The sequence below is a fragment of the Epinephelus moara genome, chromosome 8 (assembly GCF_006386435.1).
Source record: "Epinephelus moara isolate mb chromosome 8, YSFRI_EMoa_1.0, whole genome shotgun sequence".
Lineage (NCBI taxonomy): Eukaryota > Metazoa > Chordata > Actinopteri > Perciformes > Serranidae > Epinephelus > Epinephelus moara.
The window spans coordinates 30,533,878-30,557,531 of NC_065513.1; the positions used below are offsets into that span (position 1 = coordinate 30,533,878).

General features: G+C 40.0%; 3 protein-coding genes across 3 annotated transcripts; all 3 read left to right on the plus strand.

Annotated features, from left to right (window-relative positions):
• Positions 1 to 3,760: 3,760 nt before the first annotated feature.
• Positions 3,761 to 4,695, plus strand: LOC126394573 (ly-6/neurotoxin-like protein 1). The gene is made up of 3 exons (XM_050051473.1): positions 3,761 to 3,959; positions 4,176 to 4,274; positions 4,404 to 4,695. Exons 1-3 carry the CDS (start codon positions 3,914 to 3,916, stop codon positions 4,574 to 4,576), a joined length of 318 nt encoding a protein of 105 aa, XP_049907430.1. The 5' UTR covers positions 3,761 to 3,913; the 3' UTR covers positions 4,577 to 4,695.
• Positions 4,696 to 10,666: 5,971 nt separating this feature from the next.
• On the plus strand, positions 10,667 to 11,789 carry LOC126394946 (CD59 glycoprotein-like). The gene is made up of 3 exons (XM_050052091.1): positions 10,667 to 10,827; positions 11,102 to 11,200; positions 11,337 to 11,789. Exons 1-3 carry the CDS (start codon positions 10,782 to 10,784, stop codon positions 11,651 to 11,653), a joined length of 462 nt encoding a protein of 153 aa, XP_049908048.1. The 5' UTR covers positions 10,667 to 10,781; the 3' UTR covers positions 11,654 to 11,789.
• A 1,189-nt stretch (positions 11,790 to 12,978) lies between these two features.
• Positions 12,979 to 13,998, plus strand: LOC126394947 (CD59B glycoprotein-like). Its single transcript, XM_050052092.1, has 3 exons — positions 12,979 to 13,135; positions 13,410 to 13,508; positions 13,645 to 13,998. Exons 1-3 carry the CDS (start codon positions 13,090 to 13,092, stop codon positions 13,851 to 13,853), a joined length of 354 nt encoding a protein of 117 aa, XP_049908049.1. The 5' UTR covers positions 12,979 to 13,089; the 3' UTR covers positions 13,854 to 13,998.
• Positions 13,999 to 23,654: the final 9,656 nt, after the last annotated feature.

The following is a 23,654-nucleotide window of genomic DNA, read 5'->3' on the forward strand; positions in this document are numbered from 1 at the left end:
GACTGTAACAGAGCCTCACCAACTGGTCCCAGTGCCATCATCCAGGATTTGTAACAGCTTTAGATAAAGGTTTCCTTAAATCAGAGGCAGGGTTCCTACACATTTATATACGATATTGTCAAGCCATCCATCCAAAAACTTGCATCTACCCATTGTGAACCACATGAAACTCGTCTTCTTGTGGAAGGTGCAGTGTTGGAGTGAAACTTGATACCTGGGGGGCTGGAGGAGGGTCATGGGGCAGCGGACTGGACATACCACTTGTCAATCAGGTAAAAGGGGCGGTATGTTTTCTGAGACGTTTGCTCTCACACAAACTGTGCTTGGCCCGGCATAAAACACAATCCAGATTGAATTTTGGAAATACCTAATTTTCTATTTTAGAAAACAGTAATTTAGAACAGTGGTAATAGTCTGGAAACATAAATATTTTTCCATACTTTATTTTTCATTTTCCATACTTTCCATACAGAACAGGCAAATTTATCCAAAATGCAGCAGGCAGGAACAAAGGCTACTGCAGACTAATAAGGGAAATTAAAAACAAATGTGCAGGACATGAGTCACTGCAGGACAGGAGTAAGTGGCTGGATGTGGAACAAAACAATGCAAAACATTTATTCAAATAAAAATGGTGGTGATTTGAACATCTTATTGCACTGCCTCACAGTGCTGTATACTAAAATGTTTGTGTTGGGACCCTACTCACCACCTCTGATATGGGGCATTAACACGGGATCACTCAGATGGGCAGGACAACAGGGTTTCCACAAAAATCATGCTCAGCCAGTGGATTAGATCAAAGCTAAAAACAAAATGCAGGCAACTAAGTGTGCAGGAGGAAAAGAGTTGACTTTTCCAAGCGAAGTTTAAGTACATACCTGCTAGAAACAATGAGCCACACCAGGGAGGACAGGAGCCAAAAGAATGATCACTGCCAACAGGATCTTATGTAATCTGGTGTTGATTAGGGGAGTGGCTGAGGAGGGAGGCACACTGGGGGTTGCATTCACTAACACAACATGTTTACACTGGACTACACTGCAGAGAGGAGCACCTCAACACAAATGGAGAGGGGAAAACTTGGGTTGACACTGCAGGAAAAGTCAGAGAATCTAGTCATAAAGATTAATCCCTTGAGGACCACGAATATCTGAACCAGTTTTCATGGTAATCCATTCAATATTTGGCAAAGTATTTCACTCAGTTTAAAAATAAGTCAGCCAGGGGATGACCAAAGTTATCATGACGGACATGACAAGTAAGTACAGTACAGTAACAGTGGTCAGGTATTTCAATGATGAGCAAACAAATGTCCCCAAATATAAAGACTGTTGGTTTGAAGGCGAGGCTCTACACAGGTGTCCTCTGTGTGAAGTTTTGTTATCCAGAAACAAAAAAAGTACAAATTTCATTTTAGGGTATTTGATATTATTTTTAAACTTCTTATTGCTAGACATCCACAATGACACTTTTTGGTATTCTGAAATAACAATAAAATTTTCTGACCTCTTGAGCTTTTGAAAGCATGACTGCCTGAGTCTTCATGAGGGGGTCCTCAGAGTTAGTGCAGGGAGGTCGGCTAATTATCATTTGGTTATTTAAGTTTTAATTAATTTTTTTTTTTTTTTTTTTCAAAAATTAAAATGTGTCTGAAAAAACACATTAACATGAGTCCAGTTTATAAGCAAAAATCAATTGCCCTATTCATGAAAAAAAAATTGCGGTACACAACATTGATGATAAGCTAAGTGTTACCCATGAATCCTTGTATAGTCATGTTAATAAATGAAGAAAGACAACATGCACTCTCAAAAAAGAAGAAAAAAGTATGGAGGTGCTCGGCCACAGAACAACAGTATAAACAAGAAAAAGCCAGCATCACTCGGTGTCCTTCGTTACCAACTTTTAATACCTCACTGGTACAGGCGATCAAACACACAGACCGGTTTCGACAAGTGTCTTCCTCAGTGTGTGACAAGACAGAAAAGCAGGGTGAGACATGCAGAAATAACCTCCATTCCCAGTCACACAGCTGCATGGCATTAGGCAATCACCAGAGCACCAAGCAGAATCCTGGTAATCATGGTACAGTAAAAAATATATAAAGTGCCACAGGTCAGGTTATGATGTTCTACTGCTTTTTCTTGTTTAATCATGTTAATAAGCTAACACTAAATCACTGTGTGGCACCTGTCCATTCGAGGTGAACTAGTTAGCTAGGAGTTAAGCGGAATTTATACACGTGCGGCAGACCCTATGCCATAGCCTATGCACGTGGCCTATGCCGTTGTGAGCATTTATACTTGTGCAGTGGTGTGTCTGTGTCACTCTGCAGTTACACCTCCAAAACACTAGTTGTCGGCGGAGTTTCTGCAAAGTGCTGTAAAGTTTAGTTGATTAAAAACACACGCAATCCACACATTAAATGCACATTAAACACACATTAAACACACATTAAACATGACTTAATAGAGACAATTTCAAACACAAGTACACAAATCAGCAAATCAGCAAATCATCAGACAAACACTTGTCTTTATCCGGACACATTTTCCCCACAAATATAACATGCTAATGTTTTTAGCACAAGCCTATGGCATTTTACATTGTATAAATTAGCCTAGCAGCTAGCAAACTTTTCCTCTTCTCATATGAAGCCAGGGACAACAGCAACATTTAACAAAGGTAACGGTACATAATTTGGCTCCATTACAACTCACAAGGTTCACTGACAAAACAACTGTCTTATACTAAACACGTTTTTCAAACAAATATAACATGCTAACGTTATTAGCACAAGCCTATAGCATTTTAGATTGTACATATTAGCCTAGCGACAAAGGGAGATCTCTGCTCATATGAAGCCAGGATAAATCTCGAAGTATAAATGCCTGAAGGATAAATTACACAAAAGACTTGCTATGCTATTTATGTGGAGGCTTTATTGTCTCCACAATTCATTGTTTCCTATCTGTGAAATTAAAGTTAATTAAAAGCTTCATTTCCACTGAGGGGAATGGTCTCATTTACATAAACAGACAGGAGGTCTACGTCGCTGCGACAGGTTATTACATTTCAGGGGAGGTGCACATCAGGCTATGGCAACACAGAGCCATGCAAGAAATATGAATGTATGAGTCTACCAATAATTATTATTTTGTACATTGCCTACTATAAAAAGGGAGGTTTATACATGGCACTTTAGGCCACCCTACATGTTATTTTAGGCCCAGTTTGAAATGCATCTCCGTTTTATGCCATATATGTGGTATGGGGTCTGTAAGGGACCGAGCTGGCAGACAAGAGGAGAGTCAGGTGGTTTTCAAAAGAGGGCTTTTATTTTACCCAAAAAAAGCAAAAAAAAAAAAAGTACAAATGACAAAATATATAACTAAAGTTCTGGGCCCATAAAAGAGGTCAAATAAACAGAACTCAACTAAAGTGACCTTAACACCACCAACAGACCTTACAAAGTGGACACAATGGGGAACATATATACTGGCTGATCAGACCATTAAGATACAAGAGGGATGACAGACAGACAAACACTACCAACTAAGCAATAAATAACAAAACAGAATAATCCCCCCCCTCCGGATGGCGGGCCTGCTTACTGGGTGTCTGCATCTTTTTCAGCTTAAACTGACATTTTACCAAACACCAAACATATACTGTGTGTGGACAGGAAATTCAACACCAGTATTTATCAGCTTTGTGTGTATACATGGTCTGCATGCCTGTTTATAACGGGATAACGTTGGGAGTAGGCTCTGTGAGGAAATACAGTTGAGGGTCACAAGAGGACACAGGGCTCGGACTATAAAATGAAGAGCTTCTAAAGAGCTCCCATCTTCTCCCCACTTCTCTTCTCACACGGCTGATTTAAAGTCTGGTATTATTTACATTCACGATGCAGCTCTTTGGACCTCTGATCCTCCTTGTGACTCCGTCTGCAGGTAAAACAGCTTGTGATTTATGTACTTTGGCTTATAATATAATTGCGTTAAAATTTCGGTTTTCCGTTTTGTTGTTTTTCTTTAAAAAAAAAAAAAGACTTGCTGCGTTTTCTTTCACGCTCCTCTTCACATTCTCTCTGTGAAAATCTATAAAACAATGAGTGTTAGATTTGAAGTATCTTTATCCATTTGTGACACTATTCTGTTTTTGTATAGCGTTTGGGTTGAGATGCCACACATGTTCAGGCAAATCCTGCACCGCCCCAATGACTTGTCCTCAAGGCGTTGACCGTTGTGCCACCACTGAAGCGAACGGTAAATTGTTCTTCCACAGCTATTAAGTATTTCTTTTGACTGTCTATATGAGCTGATATATTGCTGTGTGAAATGCCTGGCGGCTTTTATTGTGGTTGAAACTGAGTTTTCTTCCTTCCTGTGATGTAGGTGCTGTCGCTAAGAGCTGCATGCTCAGTGCTCTCTGCGTTAGTACCACAAAGTGCTGTGAGACGGACTTGTGTAACAGCGCCACACCCACTGGATCCAGTGTCCTCCTCCTGCTGGTATCCTCAGAACATCATCACACTTTTTCTCTGAGGCTCAGGAGCAGCTCCAGCTGAAGAACATTTGTCTTCTGTCTTACCCAGTTTGTAACTTGTTAAGAGTAGACACATTTTCAATATGTAAAATCTGCAAATGACTGCAGATAAAAGCTGGTCCAATAAAAACATAATACAGCTACCTTTTGACTTTTTAATTCTTTAAGTTCTGCAGAAACCCCAGAAATATCAGTGTCAAAACAGGAAGTAAGATATGAAAAACCATGAGCAAATCAATGTATATGTTTAGTCGATGATCTGAGGATTAATGAAGCAGATCAGCAGACTTTAACATTTTGCACTTCCTGCTTTGATGCCAGTGGTCACTTATCTCACCACTTCAGACATGATAAAAAGTAGAAATATTTCCTGTCACATATCAAGTACGAATCTGTCAAATAACTTGTTTTTTATGCACATGGACCTGCTAAAATAAAAATGTAAATGTTATCTTTTGTTGGAGGCAGTATCAAGCAAAACTTTATTTTCAGAAGTGGAATGAAGATGAGGAAATCCAGCAATGTGGCAAATATAGCACACTGAAAACGAAATAGTCTTCACAGAATAATCTGAGGACAGTCTACAGATAACAACAGGCTGGTGGTTTACAAGTGAAACGTACATATTGGTTAAATAGTTTAGTTTGCACACAGGAGCTTCAACAAAGGTGCATTCACTAAGAAATCGGTGTAAAATGGGGGATATTGTTACGGTCGTGAAAACTTATGAATTTAGTTTTGGTTATGGGGACTTGAGACTTGCTTGACTAACACTGACGCAAGACTCGATTTTGATTTGCTTTTCATGACTTGAGATTTTGACTTGAGACAGATCACTTGAAATGCCTTGGATTTTTTTTATTTAATATTTGTATTTTTTTAGATATTGAAAAGTATTTTTTTGGTTTTTGAATATGATGACGCACATGCCGCAGCGGGGCGAGGACCCGCCGGCTGATGTTCGTGCCCACTGCCTGCCACTCCCTAATGCTCACAGCTCGCTTCAGAGGAGTGGCAGAATGCGCAGCAGTATCATGAGCTCCTCCGTGTCGTTTCCTGTGGTTTAATTCACTTCTTTCTGCGTGATGCATGGGAGTTAGGTTTTCTATTACTCATTCAGTAACGGGCCGTTACGCACACACAGTCACCGCTGTGATAGCCGATACATGCGCCGCTGGCTTTGTATGCTCAGGCTCTCTTATTTGTCCTCTTAGTACTGCCACAGTGCGTAACGACTGCTCTTCCCTGCTGTCCAAATATTAGTTCACTATCTGAGTGTGTGTATGTGCGCTTGCCGTGCGCATCCACGCGCCATGAAGTAGTTTCTTCAGTGACTTTTTTGGCCTCCGGTTCCTGACAGCAGCAGGTATGTTATGTGAGTGGAGTCTTTCACCCTGACCAGAGGGTTTGGAGCTGGAGTGGAAGTATTTAAACCCTTTACTAAAGGGTTTAAATACTAATACCAACCCATGAAAATACTCTGTTGCAAGTCAAATTCCTGCATTTGAAACATTACTTATCTATTGCTTATATGTAGTATAATCAGGAACATAAAAGTAAAAGTACTGTAAAAATGCCGCCTGTGACTGTTGTAGTCTACTACTACTATATACACTGCTCATAAATATGAAGGGAACACTTAAAGCACACATCAGATCTTGATGAACTAATTAGTCAAGTTGAAAGTTGTTACTGATGTACACTGCATAACTTGGTGAGAACAAAAAGACGGTCAGTGGAGACCAAAATCATAAACCCACTGAGGGCCGGATTCAAAATCACACTGAAAATCAAAGTAAAATCGCAGGCCGACCCAGCCTGTGTGAATTTAATCACATCAACTCATAATGTGACTCAGTAGTGTGTACTGCCCCCACGTGCCTGTATGCACTCCCTACAACGTCTGGGCATGCTCCTGATGAGTTGGCAGATGATGTCCTGGGGGATCTCCTCCCAGACCTGGATTAGGGCATCAGTGAGCTCCTGGACAGTCTGTGGTGGTACTTGGCAGCGTCAGGTGCACCGATACATTACGTCCCATAGATCAGGATTTAGGTCAGTAGCGTTGGCTATGACATGGAGGTCTGTGTGACCCTCCAAGGATATGCTTCCCTAGACCATCACTGACCCACCACCAAACTGCTCATGCTGGATGATGTTACAGGCAGCATAGTGTTCACCACAGCGCCTCCAGACTCTTTCCTCCAGACTCTTTCACTCTTTCACGTGTGCTCAGTGTGAACCTGCTCTCATCTGTGAAGAGAACAGGGCACCAATGGTGGACCTGCCAATTCTGGTGTTCTCTGGTGAATGCTAATCGAGCTGCACAGTGCTAGGCTGTGACCACAGGTCCTATTAGAGGACGTCGGGCCCTCATGCCACCCTCATGGAGTCTGTTTGTGACAGTTTGGTCCGAAACATGCACACCAGTAGCCTGCTGGGGGTCATTTTGTAGGGCTCTGGCAGTGCTCCTCCTGTTCCTCCTCACACAAAGGAGCAGATACCGGTCCTGCTGCTGGGTTGATGCCCTTCTACGGCCCTGTCCTGCTCTTCTCATTTAACAGCCAGTCTCCTGGTATCTCCTGATTGGGCTGCAGTTACGGCCTCATGCTACCAGTAGTGACAAGGACACTAGCAGAACACAGAACTAGAGAGGAAATCAGTCAGAAAGGATAAGGAGAGAGCAACTGTCTGTGGACACCACATGTAAAACCACTTCCTTTTTGGGGGTTGTCTTGCTTTTGTGCTTCCTATGTTTCGAGTGCAAAACCTAAATCTGTAAAGTAACTAGTAACCAAAGCTGTCAGATAAATGTAGTGTAGCAGTACCTAAGTGAATGTATTTAGTTATATTCCAACACTGGGTGCAGTTTATGTTATATTACCTGTATGAGTTTGTGAGTATGACTTGACTTGCTTCATTTTCACCACAGTGACTTGGGACTTGCTTGAGACTTGAAGGTTATGACTTGCACATGTGTGAGTTACTCCCACCTCTTAGGTCGTGTGAAAACTTCTAAATTTAGTTTTGGTGATGTTCATGTTTTCAACTCATTTTGTTCAGGGTAATTAAACATGGATGTTGAGTTTTTCCTCACAAGAACAATCCTTTACTGTACGTACACAGAAAGTGCAAGAAAATGTGTTTTCTTTGGCAGTTTACCTTCATAATCTTATTTATCTGATCGTTTTCAGTTCGTTTATGTTAATGATGAATCCTCTCTACGTAGGGGAGACCGGGGATGATTGTAACACTTTTTGTTTGAGCAAGTGTAACTCAGTGGGTTTTTTTGTTAGAGCTCTTAAATTTTGATACGTGGTACCCATATTTGTCTGCTATAAATAACAAACACTTTGACCTCTACCACACCATCACAGATTATGGAAATTAATGTCAAATACAAAGAGGTATATTGTTACAACATACCCCAGTACCGGGGTGAGTTGTAACACTAGCTAGGGATGGATGTAACAATTAAATTATTGTGCTTAAAAAAGATTCACAATAGGCTAAATGTATTCAAGCACTTCAATGAATAATAAAGAAGGAACAATAAACTTGTAAGAATACAATAATTATAATATTAAAATAAATAGAAATGTATAACATAAATACAAAAAAGGTTGACGTTTGAACAGCATTTGAACAGTTGAACAATAAACACTTTCGAAGAGTAACTATTATCTGAGCAAACTAAGGCATAATACCTATAGCCTATTTTTAATCTGATTGGCAGTTGTGGCAAATGTAGATGTCCTTGCCTGGGATGCAGGCTTCGTGGTCCCAAAATCCACACTTTTTAAGAACTGTTACAACCCTCCCCATGCCTAGCAGCCATCAAAGAGCTAACAGTTTTTAGCATTTAGCTTCAAAGCTAGCACTAATGAAACGCATCAAATTAAACTACTACTTGAACCTATGTAAGTGAAACAATTGTACATACAACACAATGGACACTATGCAAAAAACAACTGTGATGAAAATGTTTGGTTTCTCACCTGAAAAACTATTTTTTGGCTCTAGAACAGACAAATTTGGACTCAGAGACATGCGGCTTCACCAGTGAGCTCCAATTGTAAATGGGCATGGACTATGTTGATGATGTCACCACAGCTCATTTCTAATGGGCCAAACTGAGAGTGTTACAACTATCCCTTTGTTACAACCATCCCCGGTCTCCCCTACTAAAGTTTGTTTTGGAGTTCCACAAGGTTCTGTGCTCGGACCAATCCTATTCACTCTATATATGCTTACCTTAGGTAACATCATTAGAGATCACTCTGTAAATTTCCATTTCCATTTCCAATTCCAAGCCAGAAGAAACTCATCAATTAACTGAACTTCAAAAATGCCTTAAAGATATAAAAACCTGGATGAGCACCAATTTCCTTATGTTCCTGAGGTTTCTACAATTTTTTTGTAGAACCCTTGTCCGCTGCAAGGGTTCCAAGGACAGAGGGATGTCTTATGCTGTAAAGCCCTCTGAGGCAAACTGTGATTTGTGATATTGGGCTTTATAAATTTGATTGATTGATTGATTGATTGATTGATTGATTGATTGATTGATTGATTGATTGATTGATAATCCAGGAATTATGTATTCATTGTCATTTAAAAGACCATTAACATGATCAGGAATTCAACTAAGAAATTAAAACTAAAAATCTCCTAAAATAAAATAATACCATTATTGGCCCTTTACCTACATGTCAGCCACAAAAACATATGTGAGCGATGTAATTACAAATCCCGCATTATTTATTTAGTGGAATGCTCCTGTCAAATTTACCAGTCAAAGCCACTGTGTGTAGGATTTGAACATTTATGGCGTTGGCACCATCTGGTGGTGGTATCGAGAATGCAAGAAAGCAACTTGAAGAAATACAAATCCCATCAGTATCATTTGAAAGATATTCTGACACTTATGCATAATTTGGAAAAAAAACCCACTCAGGTGTCTTTCTGGTAGTGAGAGAAGTAACTAAGTACATTCCCTTGAGGTTCTGTGCTTTAATACTATTTTGCAGTAGTTTTACTATTTTAAAATTTGAGGCAACTTAACACTTCTACTCCACTGCATTTCAGGGGGAAATACACCGATCAGCCAAAACATTAAAACCACTGACAGGTGACGTGAACAACATTGATCATTTTGTTACAATGCAATGCTCTGTTTGGAAACTTTGGGTTCTGACATTCATGTGGTTGCCACCGGACACGCTCCACCCACCTAAACACCAGTGCAGACCAGGTACCCCTCCTTATGGCAGCGGCACTCCCCAGTAGCATTGGCCCCCCCAGCAGGACAATGCACCATGCCACACTACAAAAACTGCTCAGGAATGACCCAAGGAACATGACAGAGACCTCAAGGCATTGACCAGATCCCAGTCTGATCGAACATCTGTGGGACGTGCTGTTACCTCACCTCACAACCCACCCAACCCAAAAGATCTGAAGCCAACGTCCTGGTGCCAGGCACTTTAGAATACCCCCCAGAGGTCCTGTGTTCATGCCTTAACAGGTCAGAGCCAAGTCCGGTCCAAGAAGGATGATCAGCTTGGGATCAGGGATATTTGGAGGCCAGGTCAACACCTTGAGCTCTTTGTAAAATTCCTCGGGTCATTTGTGAGCAGTTTTTGTGGTGTGGCATGGTGCATTGTCCTGCTAGGGGGGGCACTGCCATCAACAAGTGCCATTGCCATAAGGGGGTTTACTTGGTCTGCAACGGTGTTCCAGTGGGTGGAGCGCATCAGGTAGCATTTACATGAATGTCAGGACCCAAGGTTTCCCAGTGGAATATTGCACTGTAACAAGATGACCAATGTTGTTCACTTCACCCGCCAGTGGCTTCAATGTTTTGGCTGATCGGTGTATACTACTACTACTACTGCTGCTACTACTGTTACTACTACTGCTGTAGAAATCAATGAAATACTTTAAATTGACCAATCACAACATTTACGCTCTGATTTGTTTCACCCAAAACAAATGTAATCTGTTACTGGAGATGATTTTGGTGTCACTTTCAGTTCTTCATACAACTGTGCATGGCTGTTTCATGGAGATAATGTGCTCACTTTGGGAGGAGGCTTTGTGAAGAAATGTAACTGTCAGGTTTTGAAAGAGGACTGAGGGGTCGGACTACGAAAGGAACACTTCACATCTTCTCTCCAGTTCTCCTCTCACACGGCTGATTAAAAGTCTGATTTTCTCCCTCGTTCACGATGCAGTGGTTTGGAGCTCTGATCCTCTTTATGACTCTGTCTGCAGGTAACGATTATGATTAATGTGTATTGGCTTATAATATAATAATGACATTATGATTTTTTTTAAACAGTTGTCAAAATTTAAAGCACCATTTGCAGACGATTTGATTTTCAAAATACCCATACTGTTTAGAGAAACTTAAGATTCATATTTGTTAACTTGTTTGCATTTTCTTTCACGCTCCTCTTCACCTTCTCTTTGTGAAAATGTATAAAACAATGAGCGTTAGATTTGAAGGATCTTAAACCCGTTGTGATACTATTCTGTTTTTGTATAGCGTTCGGACTGAGATGCCACGTATGTATAGGCAAATCCTGCACCCGCCCAACAGATTGTCCTCCCAACTTCGACCGTTGTGCCACCGCTGAAGTGAACGGTGAGTTGTTCTTCCGCAGGTAATATTAAGTATTTCAGAGTGACTGTCTATCTATATGAGCGGATATATTGCTGTACTAAATGATTGGTTGCTTTTATTGTTGTTGAAACTGAGTTTTTTCCATCATGTATTTCAGGTGAAGTTGTCAAGAGCTGCATGCTCAAAAATAATTGTGTTGGTCCCATTAAGTGCTGTGAGGGGGACCTGTGTAACAGCGACCAGACTGGTGAAGACGGCACCAAACCCCCTGGTCCCACCTCCAAACCCCCTGCTCCCACCTCCAAAGCCCCTGTTCTCACCCCCAACCCCCCTGGTACAACCCCCAAACCCCCTGGTCCAACCCCCAAACCCCCTGGTCCCACCTCCAAACCCACTGGTTCCAGCAACATACCCACTGGTTCCAGTGTCCTCCTTTTACTGGCATCCTCAGGCATCATCACACTCCTTCTCTGAGGCTCTGGAGCAGCTACAGCTGAAGAATATTTGTCTTCTGTCTTACCCAGTGTGTAACTCTGGAAAAATAAACACATTTTCAAAATGTAAAATCTGCAGATCAGTGTTTGTTCAATAAAAACACAATATGATTGACCACTGAATTTTTTAATTCTTTAAGTTCTGAAAAAACCTAATAAGAAACATGAGTGACAAAACAGGACATAAAATGTAAACAGTCATAAGCAAATAAAGAAATGACATGTTTAGTTGTTGATCTGAGGAATAATAAAGCAGATCAGTAGACTTTAAGATTTTGCACCTCCTGCTTTGATGCCAGGGGTTACCTTTTACACTTTAGACACAAATACAGTGTAGAGAATATTTGGTGTCTGATAACAAGCTGGAACAGTCTGTCGAATAACTTGTTTTTCATGTTCTTGGACCTGCCAAAATATTATTTGTCTTTTGTTAAAGACATTACACTTTCTGCTGCTACTACTACTGCTTCTTCTACCACTATTACCACGGGTGCAGATCTGATAACAAGTTTGGGGGAGACACAATCAGTTGTGATTTTTTTTTTTAATTGCACGCGTGCAAATCATGGCTAGGGATAAGTTACTTCACTTGAGGCGACAAACAGAATCAGATTACGTTTTTAAATCTTTTATGGGCACACTTTCCTTTACTTGAGGAAGTTTAAATCAAAATTACTCACAGAAAGGCATTTGTTTACTGACTATTGTGAGAGTGCCAGCCGATGGCCACGTTCCAGTGGCTGAGAGAAAGTGGAGGGAGAGATCAGTTTGGTTTTTTTTAATAAAGTTACCCGCCCACAGTTGCATTGCAGCAGAACAGGGAGGGGAGGGAGGCCTAGTAGGCTAGAGAGGGAATGTGGAGTTGGAAAATATATTTGTTCAATTTCAATCATTTAGGCTATTTAGAATTGGGGGGGACAATTTGTGTTTTTCAGAAATTGGGGGGGGGGCATGTCCACCCCGTCCCCCCCGGGATCTGCACCCATAACTATTACTACTACAACTACTGTTACTACTACTACTACTACTTCTTCTTATACTAAAACTACTCCTACTTCTTTGACCACTATTACTAATGCTACTACTGTTACTACTACTGCTGTAGAGAACAATGAAATACTTTGAAATGAACAATCACAACATTTACGCTCTGATGTTTCACCCAAAACAAATGTAATCTGTTACTAGAGATGATTTTGATGTCACTTTCCAGTCTTGTATTTATTCATACAACTGTGCATGGCTGTTTCATGGAGATAATGTGCTCACTTTGGGAGGAGGCTTTGTGAAGAAATGTAACTGTCAGGTTTTGAAAGAGGACTGAGGGGTCGGACTATAAAAGGAACACTTCACATCTTCTCTCCAGTTCTCCTCTCACACGGCTGATTAAAAGTCTGATTTTCTCCCTCGTTCACGATGCAGTGGTTTGGAGCTCTGATCCTCTTTATGACTCTGTCTGCAGGTAACGATTATGATTAATGTGTATTGGCTTATAATATAATAATGACATTATGATTTTTTTTAAACAGTTGTCAAAATTTAAAGCACCATTTGCAGACGATTTGATTTTCAAAATACCCATACTGTTTAGAGAAACTTAAGATTCATATTTGTTAACTTGTTTGCATTTTCTTTCAAGTTTCTCTTCACCTTCTCTCTGTGAAAATGTATAAAACAATGAGCGTTAGATTTGAAGGATCTTAAACCATTTGTGACACTATTCTGTTTTTGTATAGCGCTCGGACTGAGATGCCACTCATGTCCAGGCAAATCCTGCAAATTCCCAATAGATTGTCCTCCCAACTTCGACCGTTGTGCCACCGCTGAAGTGAACGGTGAGTTGTTCTTCCGCAGTTAATATTAAGTATTTCAGAGTGACTGTCTATCTATATGAGCGGATATATTGCTGTACTAAATGACTGGTTGCTTTTATTGTTGTTGAAACTGAGTTTTTTCCATCATGTATTGCAGGTGAAGTTGTCAAGAGCTGCATGCTCAAAAATAATTGTGTTGGTCCCATTAAGTGCTGTGAGGGGGACCTGTGTAATGGCAGCCCAGCTGGTCCCACCTCCAAACCCCCTGGTCCCACCTCCAAACCCAATGGTTCCAGCAACATAGCCACCGGATCCAGTGTCCTCCTCCTGCTGGTATCCTCAGGCATCATCACACTCTTTCTCTGAGGCTCTGGAGCAGCTACAGCTGAAGAATATTTGTCTTCTGTCTTACCCATTGTGAAACTCTGGAAGAATAAACAAAATTTCAAAATGTAAAATCTGTAAATGACTGCAGATCATTGTTTGTTCAATAAAAACACAATATGATTGACCACTGAATTTTTTAATTCTTTAAGTTCTGTGGAAAACCCAGTTAGAAACATGAGTGAAGACTGATGGAGCAGATCAGCAGACACAAATACAGTGTAGAAAATATTTAGTGTCTGATATCGAGCTGGAACAGTCTGTCGAATAACTTGTTTTTTATGTACTTGGACCTGCCAAAATATATTTGATCTTTTTTAAAGACAGCACATCCCTCTTCAGAGGTGGAATAAAGATGAGGAAATGCAGCAATGTGGCAAATATAGCACACTGATAACTAAACAGTCTTCACACGTTAAAACTCTGAGGACAGTCTACAGATAACACAACAGGCTGGTGGTTTACAAGTGAAAAGTACGTAGTGGTTAAATCTTTTAGTTTAGTTTGCACACAGGAGCTTAAACAAAGATGAATTCGCTAAAAAAAAACTGTAAAATAAAGAATATCGTTCATCATGTTCATGTTTTCAGCTCATTCTGTTCAGGGTACTGTACGAACACAAAAGTGCAAGAAAATGTGTGCTTTTTTGCCAGTGTACCTTCATAATCCAGGAATTATCTATTCACTGCAATACAAAGACCGTTAACATTGGCAATCATTCAATTAGGAAACACTTCCCTTCAGCGTTTCAAACTCTGTTGTGTCACAATGGAAACAGCCAGATGGATTTCACCAAAAATCTCCTCCACTAAAATACTGGTCAAGTCATTTATTCAGAGTTCTGACAAAATCCCTTAAACTTTATTTGACCTTTTTCACGCAGAAGTGAATCTAGTTTACCTGCATTTCTGCCACAAAAGCATATAAATGAATATTTTTCCAAATAACACTTGTATTTTTAGAAACGTTCCTGTGTTATTTACCAGTCAAAGCCAGTGTGTAAGATTTGTTGGTGCCATCTGGTGGTAGCATCAAGGAAGATTCCAATTTACAGCAATTGTTTAAATTTTCAACCAACAAAAACCATAAAAAACATTGTGAAATATAGTCTTATCCTATGATAATCTTACATAAAGTGACTGAACATTTCAAAAATTAGTGCTGGCTCTAGCTTATTTAGCATAATTATTTTCAGGCAGAGCCTTTATATGACTTAACTGGTGGTGTGCTTTACTTTCATGCCAGAAATCAACATGAGAGCAGACAAACGTATTCAGACGGCAGAACCTCACGTACTTTGCAGTGTCAGTGCTTAAAAATGTTAAGGTGCAATGCAGAGGTGAGTGTTTAATCCATAGAAACAGAATGAGACAATTGAAATTCTTTTTAAAAGAAACGTAGAGAGATGGTCAGAGTGGTGCCCATTTTAATGTGTACCATTGGCACTGAGGAGTGCAGGAATGAGTCCTAAAACCTGGAACTCAGTTAGCATTTCTGCTCTTCTGGTTCCCTCGACTTGAAGTCAAAGGGGTCTTTGGTTACATTAAATAAGGCCTGTTATTAACACCCTGAGGCCCCCCCTTTAAGGTCATGTCTGTCAGCCAAGACACAGCAAGATTTTAAAACTCCACAATTGCGTAGTCTGACATGTGACTGCCGGAACGAACAAAAATGCCGTGTAGTGTGAGCCAGGCATAAGTCATGTGACCATAGTGTGGTTTGTTCGCATTAGCTTTTTATCTCTGGCGATTGCATTTACACTTCACAAATCATAAAAGTGGTATTCATTTTTCATTTGTGAAGATTATCTTGCTGAAGTGAGTATCATTAACTTTTCTTTGCCGCAGAGATTATTTTCTTCAAGAATCCAAAATCTATAGAAAAATCCCACTGATTTTTTGACGAGGGAACCAGGGCGACACCTACTTCTACGTCGGACTACAAAAAAACAAACAAACAAAAAAAAAACATCACCACTGCAGCCCTTTGTTGCAAACACTGGGTACATTCAGAAATACTCACTCCAAGCTGGACCATTCGTAAATTCGGAGCACTGTTTGAATGTACCTTTTGGTTATTCAGAACGCCACACTTTTGGAGCAGCAGAGTATGTACAGTGAAAACATAATGGACCAAGGCAGCTCGCTTATGCAACCCCAAAACAGAGGTTATGTTTCTCAGACACGTGATCTCTAAGACTGATGTAAAACTTCCTCCCTTTAATGTAGGTTTTGAATCAGTTTAACACGCAGTCAGAGAGATGGTCAGTTGTATCAAATGCTGCGCTTAGGTCCAAGAGGACAAGAACTGAGACCTTATTTTCATCAGAATTTAGTTTGAGGTCACTGATTCCTCCAGGATACTATTCTCTTTGGGAGAGGACTTTGTTTGCACTGAAACTATTTTTTCTAAGTATCTTACTAATGAATCTGAGGTTGGCTATCAGTGCATTCCCATCAAGGTTGTGTTTCTTTAGTATGGGTTTTACAACAGCTGTTTGAAGAGATGTATTTATAATCCTCAGATCTTGACTTGAAACACTGTTGAACACCTGCTTATAAAAAGCTGTAGGTACAGGGTCGATACAAGAGGTGGAGGAGATACACTGATTGACAGTCTGTTATACAGCTGAATTTATGATTACATCTTTTTTACAGGGTTTACTGATGTCATCTGTGCTTACATTCAATGTCTGCTGTAGGGGAGACCGGGGTAAGATGAGCCACTTTTCATATTCAGGATCACTACATCAAGGCTATTATAGTTTTGTTGCTAACTAATATATGTGCATATATTTCAGGATGTTGTGCATCCCTACAAACAAACAGAATGAGTGTAAACATAACTGTTTTGAAAATATAGCATGTCCAAAAAAAGTGGTCTTGTGGCACAACTTACCCTGTGTCTGGGGTAAGCTGAGCATAGGAGTTGGGTAAGTTGAGCCATCTCCCTCCTTCCCTCCCCCCGCCCTCCCTCCTACCTCCCTTCCCCCCACCTCACCTTCTCTCCTCCCCCTCTCTCCCTCCCTCCCTGGGTTAAGATATTCCACAGTTATACATGTCTGTACTGAATTAAATAAGACGCTTCTTCAAATCCATGTGTGTTTTTATTTATAATACACAATTCAACAGGTACCAATCTTTTTTTAAATTATCATTGCATATAACNTTTGCAATTACATCGCTTCTTGGGAAGAATCCCTCATCTTTCTCCTTGAAAGTAAAGCTTGGTTTACCATATCCAGCTTTGCCTCTTCTCAGAAACTTACCCCTGTTCAAATTGCTCAACTTACCCCATAGCTACCATATTGACTTTATTAGCCCCCACAGCTAAAATGGTGCACTTTCATGCTAGCTGTACTACCTCATTTTGAAGATAATAAATATCACAATTGATGTATAAAACAAATTAAAAATTGTCTATTTTGGTCTAAACACAATCCCCATGAAACTTATGACAGACTAAATTCACTTTCATGAGTGAAAAATGCTTTTTTGGACGTAAATCTCTAACCACTCAACCCATGTGGTTCTTACCTTCACAGACTCCATAAAATGATACCTTCCTCCTAAATATTTGGTCACATGCTCAATTTTATTGACGTTTCCTAGCAACAAGGGGTGGCTCAACTTACCCTTTGGCTCAATTTACCCCAGTCTCCCTACTCCTGGGGCCATATTCACAAACATTCTGAGAACACTTTCAGAGAGCTTCTAACTTAGCCTAAAATCTTTTAGTAAGGAGTCCTAGCTTAAGAGTGATATAGCAAAGTTCTCAGAGAAACTGTGAGCAAGGAAGGGACAGAAACTTTTATCTTAGTGAGGAGGTGTGGTTGACCCTATTGCTAGGTGTGATGAATTATTTTAACAGATGTGATTGGTTGTCTGGGACACGCACTTTTGTGAGCCTGCAAGGTGTGGACACCCAGTGGCAATGACATGAACTGCATCACAATTTGAGATTGACAGTGCTGTCATTGTTGGTTTGATCACCATGCTGATGGAAGGTTGAGACAGACACAAGTCATCACTGCTGCACTGTTACAGTTTTCAAAATATCTTGGTATTGTGATCATTTTATTTCTGGTGTTATAGTGTTATTTTGTTAGGTGGGAAATGTGTGTGTATCCCTAATGAGATCGACCACAAATATTATCCCTACACAATCTAATCTGTGGCATTTCATCTATTCACTGTGTTTTTGTCTTTAGAGAGTATTTCTCTGACCTCTTTGTGTTTCCACCATTTTCTCCTCTGATTAAGAAACTCTCTACACCTCTCTACTCCCAACAGTTTTTCACCTTAGGAGCTCTTTTAAGGGCTAAGACACTCTGTGAATAACTTTTATCTTTACAAGTACCTAGTCTTAACTTTAAGGGGAAAACATCACAGTTCTAAGAATTTTCTTAGACTTTCGTCACTAGGAGCAACTCTTAGCACTAGGAAGCTTTGTGAATATGGCCCCAGTTTTATTTCTGTCACTCTACTGGTTCTCTGTGCTAAGGTTGGCATAGCTTAGTTCAGCTGATAAGGCAAATAGAGTCACAAGGCTGACATGGACGGCATGTTAGAAAATGGCATCTTTGAGAACTACCTGTTTTACAAGACAAATCAGTAGCATTAGTGACATAAACCTATTTCTTGTTGTGGACCAACAAAATTCTAATATTACAAATGTTTGTTTGTTTTTAAATCCACCTGAGCTGTGAATTTAACTAACGTGAAAAAAGGAGCACTTTTTGACACTGAAATGACTGAATGGAGCAACAGGAGTGTTGACATAAAATACTTGCAGTCTGTTGATCATGAGGAACACTCAAAATTTAAACCCAGGATTACGTGAATTTACTGTATATGCACCCAAATACTTTCCGAGAAATTAAAAGAAAAAAGTTGATAAATAGAAAGAGCAAGTGGCTGACAAAAGAGTCACATGTTGTCAGTGCAATGCTAATTAATGCATGTTAGCTTTAACGTAGGTAGCTGGAAACGTTTTCGGTAACCTGTTGCCATGTTGACATAAGGTTAGGTTACCTTTGAACAGGAGTGCAACTGTACAACTCTGTGTGCAGATGTATTGCAGATTCAGTGCCCAACCCTGTCGAGCCACTATAAAGACACATATTGCTGTAAATACGTCCTCTTTAGCAATTCAAACTTGTATCACCAAACATTCACAGGATGGTGCCAAAGTCAGGAAGTCTCACATCCTGTTCAAAGTGGCTTTGACTAATAAATCACACAAAGCAACATTTATAGTTTTTTTTTTATTTCTTACACACATTTAGGACTCATGGGTCAACTCAGTCTGATGCTCACACCTTTTCTGGTGAATGGGTTAACCACAACTTCATTTTCGTTTTAAAATCAGTTAAAACACTTCGCTAAGAGAGATGCGAAACCTAACAGAATAATCATGTCAACACTTTGAGAACAGTATCAGCCTATTGAAACTCTCAGTTCTAAACAGTAGTGTCACGTCATCTTTTCCAGTAAGATAGATAATAACTTTTTACCTCTGAGGCAGTGGGTATGACAGGTCGTCAGGTAAGGTCACATGATACAGGATGCAGATTCACATTCAGTTTTAGACATATTGAATTCAATGTTGAATCATAAACTGTTTACTGTTCTTTCGCTTTTACTAAATTCCGTGAAATCTTTTTACAGCCTAACACTCAACCGTTTAACTGACTGTCTGAGGCAATAAACAAAAGCTCGTTTACTGTAACTTGTTTTAATTTCAGACACATTGCACAACTTTATCATCACCTGCCCTGCATTTCAGAGAGTTAATTATTTCCAGAGCTATAACCAGCATAACTGTCATACCTGTCATGTGCAAACAGGAGACAAATAAAAGACAATCACCAACAGTGGTGGTGGAAATTGACCACGTCATTGAGTAGAAAAACGTGGGACAGACAGAATGACTGACTGACAGAATGACACATTGACAGTTTCCGTGATTATGCACAGCATACCATACCATGACTTAGTCATACCAAAAATTAGAAGAAAAAACAAAACAATGGGCCACAGCGATCGGTCGCATTTTAGCCATTTTTAAGCATTTTTCTGTTGTTATAGTGCACCCAGTTGCCAATTAGCGTTAAATTTCTCCAGTCACCTTGAGGCATCCTGTTCTACATATCTACCAAGTTTAGTAAAAATCGATATGACGGTTAGACCTAGATAAGAAATTAGCTCTCTAGCGCCCCCATTTTGTTTGATGGGGTCAATAATGGAGGGGTCCCCTCAGATTATGTGTGGTCATATGCCTACAAAGTTGTGTGGTGATCAGTGAAACCCTTGAGATGTTATACACCTTTATGTGATGAGCCACGCCCTGCGCAATATTCATTGCCTTCTAGAAGCTCAGTTTTAGTAAGTTTTCCAACTTTTACCAAGAGGGAACTTTAGATATTGGTCCCTAGATTATGTTCACCGAGTTTCATGCAGATCGGTCAAACTTCCTAGGAAGAGATCGATTTGAAGTGTTTTCCAAAAAATTCAAAATGGCGGAAAATCTATAAAACCGGAAGTTATGGGTTCTGATGCAAATTTGTTCCTCATGAGGAGAGGCATCTCTGTGCAAAGTTTCATGTCTGTACGACATACAGGGCATGAGATATGACCATTCAAAGTTTGCAATTTCAATCGGTTGCTATAGCGCCTCCCATGACCCTCTACCACTGTGCCAAATTTCACATGGATTGACCAAGTCAGTGAGGAGAAAAACATGGAACAGACACACAGACACACACACACAGACAGAGTTTTCATTATATAGTAAGATATGAGTTTAAATTTTCGGACGATACCTGCTGCCTGTAGGGTTATCCAACTTCTTTATGTTGACACGTTCCTCTATTTCGAATTCACACAATATATAGGCTAGATTTATCACCTTTTATCATCCTGCCATTCATCTGTATATAATTGTCATAATAATCCCCTGATTGCGAACAAGCTATTCTGAAAACTTGAAGCTCATGTATCAACAAGAAGACTCCAAACTGCTTAACTCTGAGCACAGTTCCATTACGTTCACCCAATAGCAATATGTTTAGGCAACAAAAGCTCATGGCTAGATTTAGGAGGAAGGAACAGGGTTTGGCTTTAGAATCTTACGGGACATGAACACCGCTCTTGGTGGAAAGTCTGTGTTTGTTGGACCCCTCCGCCCCATTTGGACTTTCTCCACCTAAAATTTCATCCTTGTCCTGCTGCGTTTCCTCGACGCCACTGGCCACCGTTAAACTATAAGTATCACTGCCGACATTGAAGAACGCCTATTTTGTTGGTTTCTGACACCGCAAGTCACTGCCCAAGTGCTGGATTTCGGCAACTTCAGAGTTAGACCGTGATGGGTTGGGCATGCAGTGTTTAATTTTGCAATAGACTTGTGGAGTTTTGACAAAATGGTTATCTCTTCAGTTTTGTGTTTTGTGTTTAGAGTTTTGAAAACTGAGCTATAGTTTCAGGAAATGTGTATTCCACATTTAAAAACATCCCAAAATGCTTTTCTTCGAGTTTGCACACACAGACCTTGATCTGTGAACTTTTCTGTTTTCTTATTTTATTTCTACAGTGCAAACTCATGACCCGGTCTTGTCACTTGACTACTGTTGTAAATTCTTTATAGGTTCATCACAAACTTTATGCCTGTATAAAGTTGCACTTGAATTCTCAGCTTCACAATAATACTATTAGCTGCTGAACCTTTGCCGAGTAAGCCTATTATAAAACACTCCTCTCATCTCCCTCAGTTAAAATGCCAATGAGATACTGTCCAGGTAAGACCTGGCCTTTCCAGCTCTGACTGAATATAGGCCCTGTCAAAGACAACTAAACAGCGAGCTGTGGAGACCCATAAAAATGACTCTTCTGATTATCCTAGCAGGAAAATTGACTCAAAGCAGACTGGAGTCCTATCATATTCTTTCTTTCTTCCAGTCACTTCCCACTCACACACATATACTCACACACACTCAAACACACACACGTCCTGTCTATATTTCACTGCGACTTTGGTCTTTTTTTTTCTGCAAAATGTGGTCTATGTGGTTTTCATTCCTGTACGACATAAAATGGCTGAATTACTAAAATTCATCTAGTGAACTCTATCTTACCATCTATGTACCATCCCTGCCATCCAGCGATGGTAAGGTTACAGGAATATTAGAATCATCTGCATTCATGAGAAGCAATAATATTATACTTGCAGCATGATTTATCTGACTATTTATCCTTCTCTTACGATTAGAAATATGGTTTACAAGATTTTTGATAGTTAAAAATAGTGGACTCATGTATTTTCAACACGCGACAGGTACCCTGGGTACGTTGGTTGTTGACGTTCTGAGACACTGTGTCAAGTTCTGCTTGTTACATGTATTGTCTTCTTTCAAGATACACTTCCGTTTTCATAGGAAACCTTACATACACTACAACAAACACGTACAGGCAAGTTTAGGAAAAAGGAACAGGGGTTGGCTTTAGAATCGTGCGGGACTCGAAAGCCATTCTCTCAGGTGAAAATCATTTTTTGTTGGACCCATCCACCACCACTCCCTCCCGCCCCACTCGGACTTTCGCTGCCTTGACTTTTGTCCTTGTCCCGCTGTGTTAACCCCTGACACCGCTGGGCACGGTCAAACTATATCGGCAACTGTTCACCTGTCATGAAGACATTGAAGGACGGCTTTTTCGTTGGTTTATGACGCTGCAAGTCACTGCCCATGCGCCAGATTTCACCAACTTCAGAGTGAGACCAGGCTCATATTTTGTATGTATTTTCTTTCAGTTTTCCCAATAGTATAAACACTATTCCTGAAAAAGCAGTTACTCTACATCAAAATAAAGTTCAGTCAGACAACTCGCGTTTTACATGTTTATTTCAACAGCAGAACATAGAGTGCAGCCCGAGTTGACTGCCTGAACTAGCTCGCAGGTGTCGCTCCATTTTCACTATGTTGAAGCTATCCCCAGAGAAATGTGGCAAGCTAAGCTACGAGGAAATGGCAAACGTTTTGTTTTTTTTTGTTTTTTAAACTTTATGTCAAATCAGCGTTTTCTCAGTGATTAAAAAAAAATGTCAGACAAACAAATAGGCAGGCAAAAAATGCTCAGTTTTACTGTTCATTATGAAATAACAGGCATGTCCTTCAGTAATATAAGATAAGATAAGATAAGATAAGATAAGATAAGATCCCAAGCGGGAAATTTGTCTTGGGCTACATAGCTGCATAGCCATTACAACCATCATATACAAACAAGACACACAGAAGACAACCATGTAGTATACAAGGCACAGATTTGAATAACATGATAACATAATAGTGCAATTAGGACTACTGGATGAAATAAATACAACTTTATCATATCAGGTAAGGCTAAAAGAATAAAAGCTCCTTAAGGTTGCACTAGCCCAGGAGGTAATCATAAAAAGTGTGATAGAAAAAAACAAACCTGTAGTATAAAAAGTGCAGATGAAATACAGTAGTGCAAATTAAACTGTCGCAAATAAAAACTAAAGTGCCAGTAGGAACGTACCTAGAGTGCAGGCCAGACACCGCAGGGTCAGCAGATGAAGAGAGTGGCATAACCACAGGAACATTACAAAATATATATATATATATATATACAGTGGTGTGAAAAAGTGTTTGCCCCCTTCCTGATTTCTCACTTTTTTGCATGTTTTCCGCACTTAAATGTTTCAGATCATCAAACAAATTTAAACATTAGTCAAAGATAACACAAGTAAACACAAAATGCAGTT